General features: G+C 60.3%; 1 protein-coding gene and 1 non-coding gene across 4 annotated transcripts; one reads left to right on the top strand and one right to left on the bottom strand.

Annotated features, from left to right (window-relative positions):
• ZNF358 (zinc finger protein 358) lies at positions 1–3,941 on the top strand. Of its 3 annotated transcripts, none has more exons than XM_059388905.1 (3): positions 2–74; positions 1,743–1,848; positions 2,099–3,941. In XM_059388905.1, exons 2-3 carry the CDS (start codon positions 1,776–1,778, stop codon positions 3,862–3,864), a joined length of 1,839 nt encoding a protein of 612 aa, XP_059244888.1. In that variant the 5' UTR covers positions 2–74; positions 1,743–1,775; the 3' UTR covers positions 3,865–3,941. The 3 variants fall into 3 exon arrangements, with proteins under 3 accessions (XP_059244889.1, XP_059244888.1, XP_059244887.1); XM_059388904.1 differs by lacking the exon at positions 2–74 and adding an exon at positions 1,072–1,277; XM_059388906.1 differs by lacking the exon at positions 1,743–1,848 and having other exon boundaries at positions 1–74.
• Positions 3,942–4,706: 765 nt separating this feature from the next.
• On the bottom strand, positions 4,707–4,808 carry LOC132012767 (small nucleolar RNA U13). The gene has a single exon (XR_009402746.1). It is a non-coding gene; the product is annotated as a small nucleolar RNA U13 (small nucleolar RNA).
• Between the last annotated feature and the right edge of the window lie 1,192 nt (positions 4,809–6,000).

Below are 6,000 nucleotides of genomic sequence, written 5' to 3'. Positions count from 1 at the left end.
GCGGGGCTGGCGGGCGGGGGGCTTCCTGCGGGCCCCGGGGGCGCGGCGGGCCGGGCAGGGGCGAGGGGCGCCGGGTGAGTGTCCCCGCGAGCGGGCCGGGCGGGCGGGGGCCGGGGCCGGGGCCGGGGCGGGGGCGGGCGCGGGGCGCGGCCCGGGGCGACCTCTGTCCGCCTCCCCACCTTCCCGGCCCGCGCGCCGCCCGCCTGGCCCGGGAGAGCGGGGTCGCGGGCGTGTGGGGAGGGGGCCCCCTGCGGCCCGCGGGCCTAGCGCGCCTTTTCCGCTGCCGTGGCCCGGGGGGAGGGCCCAGCCTGAGCTGGGCGCCTGAAATCGGGAGGTATGGGGGGGCACCCCTCAGCTGTGGGCTCGGGAGCTCAGGACGCCCCCTCCCTGGAGGCGATCCAGACCCTCTCCATCCGAAGAACCCTGGAGGACCCCTAAGTATTGTTCTCCCCACCCTCCAGCCTCCTAAGGTCGGGAGTTCAGGAGGCCCTTCCTCAGGAGGGCGATCGGGGTTCCCTCTGATCCCCCAGGGAGCCCCATTATTGTTCCCCTTCCTCTCCAGTTTTGGGGTCCAGAGTTCTGGAAGCCCCTTCCCAGGAGGTGATCCAGAGGTCCACCTGGCTCCCCCCCACACCCCCCAGGAACTCAGTTCTCCTCCCCATTCCAACGAAAAGATGGGAATTTGGAAGGCCCCTTCCTCCGGAGGCAATCTAAAGGTCCCCATATCCCCCAGACACCCAGGCATTGTTTCCCCGCACCCTCCAAATGTGGCGTCTGGGTTGAGGAGGTGATCGAAGAACACCCTCTCCATTTGCTTAGCCACTTCCAGCTGCGGGGTTGTGGTTTTCCATGTCCCTCTCCCCAGGAGAGCCAGAGCCCCCCCCCCCCCCCCCCCCCCCCAGGAACAGATGTGTTTGCTCCCCAGCCCGCAGCCATGGGGTGGGTAGCTCAAGACATCACCTCCCCATCGGGTAGTCCTGAGCTCCCTCTGCTTCCCAGAAGGGCTCCCAGTTATTGTTCCTCTATCCTGCTTCCAATCTCCAGGTATGGGGCTGGAATTCAGGATCTTTTCTCCAGGAGGGAACCAAAAAAGTGTCCGGACACCCATCGCCATACCTCAGCCTTGGGATCAGTTAGTTATTCAAGAATCTCCCTTTCCTAGGAGATGACCCGGGATCCCCCCAGTAACCCAAGAGGGGCCCTAAGTCTTATTTTTGCCGCCCCCCAGCCCAGCTAGGGGTTAGAATTCAGGATCTGCTATCCAACTGGTGAAACAGGTATAACACCTGTCCCTACTACCCTGGCTATGGGATCCATGGGTCTCCCTGTGCCCCAGTGGGTCCCGCTTTAACCCCCTCCTCTAGCTTTAGGAACTGGCATTTGGGTACACAAGTGTTTTGACAGTCACTCCCACCCTGAACTGGGAATCGTGGCATTCGAGCCCCTCTTCCCCAGCAGGCACGCCAGAGGTGCCCCTGCCCTCTCCCACTGATGAAAGGGGAGTACCAGCTGTCGTTCGCCCCCAGCTCATACTCCAGATAAAAGCTTCAGGGCTCAGGATGCGTCCTCTCCATGAGGCAAGCCAAAGGTTGCCCTTACTAGTAGGGAACCCCCAAATATGTCACCCCCAACTCTGGGACTGGAATTTGAGCCATGGACTTAGGAGCGAGCACAGGAACACAGGCCCTTGCCCTCTTCCCCAGTCAAGCGGGTAGGAACCCTGGGCTCTCTCTCCTCCACAGGACCCAAGCTTCCCACGGGAGGAGGAGCCCAACATGGAGAGAGGGGCAGAGCCCTGGAGCTGGGCACTGGACACCTCTAGTGCCGGGTCCCATGACTTCCATCCAGGTGTGGTGCTGAGACATGAAAGTTGCCCCCACCCTTCCCCCGCTCCATGTCCCAGCAGGGTCCCTCTTCTCCCTGCCCTGACTGGAGCGCATCACGGGTCTCCCTGCAATCTGAGACAAGAGAAGGATCTGTGTGTGTATTGAGGAGTGGATCCTGGGCCATGGCCCCTCTTACCTCCCTGCCCAGACTCCAAAAGCGATCCCCGGGCCTCCAGAACCTACCTCCACCCACCTCTGTCCTCACCCTGCAGATCCTGCCCCGGAAGCAGCCAGCACTTCCACACCAGGGATGCGGCGCTCAGTCCTGGTCAGGAACCCGGGCCACAGAGGTCCAAGGCCTGCTTATGAAGAGCTTGACTCCGACTCAGAGGACCTGGACCCCAACCCTGAAGAGCTGGATGCAGTCTGCGAAGACCCAGAGCCTGACCCAGAAGACCTCAACACTGTCTCCGAAGATGCGGACCCCAGCTACGAAGATCTGGGGCCCGTCTCTGAGGACCTGGACCCCGACGCCGAAGCTCCGAGCTCCATCTCAGCTGCCCGGGACTCGGATCCCCAAGATCTCCACCCCATGGCTTCAAGTTTCGACCTTGATCCAGATGTCATTGGCCCTGTGCCCCTGGTTCTTGACCCTAACAACGACACCCTCAGCCCCACCGAATCCCCAGACGTGGACCCCCTCGCATCCAGCCTCACTGCCACTCCCGAGGTCCTGGCCCCCAGCCCCGCGGTGCTCCCTGCACCCGCCAGCCCTCCCCGGCCCTTCTCCTGCCCCGACTGCGGGCGAGCCTTCCGCCGTAGCTCGGGGCTGAGCCAGCACCGCCGTACCCACAGCGGCGAGAAGCCCTACCGCTGCCCCGACTGCGGCAAGTCGTTCAGCCACGGCGCCACGCTGGCCCAGCACCGCGGCATCCACACAGGCGCGCGGCCCTACCAGTGCGCCGCCTGCGGCAAGGCCTTCGGCTGGCGCTCGACGCTGCTGAAGCACCGCAGCAGCCACAGTGGCGAGAAGCCGCACCACTGCCCGGTGTGCGGCAAGGCGTTCGGGCACGGCTCGCTGCTGGCGCAGCACCTGCGCACGCACGGCGGGCCGCGGCCGCACAAGTGCCCCGTGTGCGCCAAGGGCTTCGGGCAGGGTTCGGCGCTGCTGAAGCACCTGCGCACGCACACCGGCGAGCGGCCCTACCCGTGCCCGCAGTGCGGCAAGGCCTTCGGCCAGAGCTCGGCACTGCTGCAGCACCAGCGCACGCACACGGCCGAGCGCCCTTACCGCTGTCCCCACTGCGGGAAGGCCTTCGGCCAGAGCTCCAACCTGCAGCACCACCTGCGCATCCACACCGGCGAGCGGCCCTACGCCTGTCCCCACTGCTCCAAGGCCTTCGGCCAGAGCTCCGCGCTGCTGCAGCACCTGCACGTGCACTCCGGGGAGCGCCCTTACCGCTGCCAGCTCTGCGGCAAGGCCTTTGGCCAAGCGTCCAGCCTCACCAAGCACAAGCGGGTGCACGAGGGCGCCGCCGCCGCTGCCGCCGCAGCTGCTGCAGCCGCCGCCGCCGCCGCCGCCGCCGCCGCGGGCCTTGGCCTCAGTCCTGCCTCCATGTTGAGGCCAGGGCAGGTCTCCCTCCTGGGTCCTGATGCTGTCTCTGTTCTTGGCTCCGGCCTGGACCTCAGCCCTGGCCCCAGCACCGGCCTGGGCTCTGAACCTAGCTCCGTGCTGGGCTCCCTTCCTGATCCTGGCCCCAAAGCTCTCTCTGGCTCCGAATCTACCCCCACCCCTGATTCTGTCAAATCTTCTGACCCTAAGCCTGTTCCCAATGCCAATCCTGACGTCGTGGCCAGCCCTGAGCAGGGATCTGGTCCCAGCTCTGACCAGGATCCCGCCCCCAGCCCCCAGCCCAACCCTGAATCTCACCCTGAGCCCTGCTCTCCCACCCACAACACTGTCAGTCCAGCCCTCCCTACTGGCGAGAGTCCCGAGTGGGTGCAGGAGCAAGGGGCTCTGCTGGGGCCGGATGGCTGAAGTGGACGCCGACACTCACGGGGCCCTGGGGAAGTTGTGTGTCATGCAATTTAGTAAAATCCTCCCACTGCCTCCCGGCTCTGTGTTGTGTGGCTTGCCTCTTTCTCTTTTTCCTCCCTAATGCATGGCCCCTTCCTCGGAAGTTGGGAGGGTGTGGCCTATGCCAGCCATAGCTGGAAACCCAATGTCCCTGCTCCCCGCTAATCCTCCAGGCTTCCCAGTTCCCCCACAAGGTCTCACACTGGTCCCTCCCTGCAGTTGCCCCTCTGCTTCCCCAGACCTGGCCACCCTAGTCATGGACAGACTTCATTGCCAGGTGGTTTGAACAGGATCCTTTTCCTTTGGCCTTTCTTTGAGCGGTGGAATTTCTGGCATTTTCACAGTCTAGTGGGCTGATAATGGAGGCTGATATGAGACCCTGAAGGCACCCTACCCGATCTGTTCACATGACCGACCCTTATCCTTCACAGCCTAGGTTATAGGCACAGCACTGGACGGAAGAGGTTGCCTGTCTATGTGTTGAACGTAAATCTGCCGATTGGTGGGGTCTCAGCCGGGAACTAGACAAGCATGGCCTTCACAGAACTCACAGATGCCAAATTCAGGAACATTTAAGAAGTAGTTACGGGGTGTAGTTCATTCTTTTTTTTTTCTTTTTAAGATTTAAAAAAATTTTTCATATGAGAGAGAGAGAGGCAGAGCAGGGAGCCTCATGCAGGACTCTATCCCAGGATCCTGGGATCATGACCTGAGCCCAAGGCACACGCTTAACCAACTGAGTCACCCAGGCACCCCGGTAGAGTTTATTCTAAGAAAAGTATAACAAGACATTTCCCCCCAAACATCAGACAGGTAACGGTGAGGAGGTAGCAAGGTTTCGGGGAGACACATCTCACGCAACAGCGTGAATGCTCAGTCACCATGCTCATGGTCCACAAAAGGGTTAAGACCTCTGATTTGGGGGAGGGGGGCTGCTTTCCCGAGGAAGGAATCCATAATCCCAATAACCACTACTTTAATCATCAGTACTGTTTGTCCAGCCTTGTGCAGCACTCTTGCATTTCATGCTCTTGAGTTTTCTCATTTAATTCAACAGCTCCAAGAGGCACATAACTATGACCAAGTATCCCCCTTTTGCAAATGAGTAAACAGGCATGTGGAGTTTAAGAACTTCTTTGGAAGATGTAGAAGTGGCAGTTGGCCAGGCTTAGATTTCATCTAAACTGTCTGTTCACCAGAGTTTGGTTCTTAACCAGTATCCTTCAAAGCAAGAGTGCAAAGGCCCTGGGGCTGTTGAGTGAGAAGCTTGGGGAGATGGGGGCTGGAACAGAGGGACCTGGTAGACTGAGGTCAGAATTCCCTTGTCATCCCAGAACAATGGGAAGACATCAGCAGGTTGTGGCAGAGGACTGATTACTCATGGAAAATGCTTCTGGCTACTGCTGGAGAGTAAGGGGAGAGAGTCAGGAGTGGGAGCCTCAGCTCAGGGAGGAGGTTGCTGCACTGGTGCAGGCCAGGAATGCTGGGGACTCTGGGCTGAGGCCTATAGGAGTGGGTATAAGTGGTCCTATTTGGGACATACTTAGGAAATGAAATAGGATTTGCTGACGGTTCAGATGAGAGGAGCAATAGCGGAAAGAGAAACCACCGGTTTTCTGGGAGGATGGAGAGGCAGCCATGAGACAGGACATATGGTCATCACCGGACTCTGTGGAGGGTAAGGGGTGAAGCACTGAATATGGAACTCAAGAATCTGGAACAGGGGGACGCCTGGGTGGCTCAGTTGGTTAAGCAGCTGCCTTCGGCTCAGGTCATGATCCCAGCGTCCTGGGATCGAGTCCCACATCGGGCTCCTTGCTCGGCGGGGAGCCTGCTTCTCCCTCTGCCTCTGCCTGCCATTCTGTCTGCCTGTGCTTGTTCTCTCCCTCTCTCTCTCTCTGGTAAATAAATAAAATCTTTAAAAAAAAATAAAATTAAATTAAAAAAATAAAAATAAAAAGAATCTGGAACAGGGTACTCTCATAGCCAGCCCATCCCCCAGCACATTGAGCGCCCGTCGGCGTTAGGACCTCAAGGCCACCCCTCGCCCGCAAGAAGCCAGTTGAGGCACGCACGCGTGCGTACGGCGACAGCAGG

Source organism: Mustela nigripes, chromosome 2, assembly GCF_022355385.1.
Source record: "Mustela nigripes isolate SB6536 chromosome 2, MUSNIG.SB6536, whole genome shotgun sequence".
NCBI classification, from domain to species: domain Eukaryota; kingdom Metazoa; phylum Chordata; class Mammalia; order Carnivora; family Mustelidae; genus Mustela; species Mustela nigripes.
Note: the sequence above shows the minus strand (reverse complement) of the source record. Positions and strands in the feature narration are given on the sequence as shown.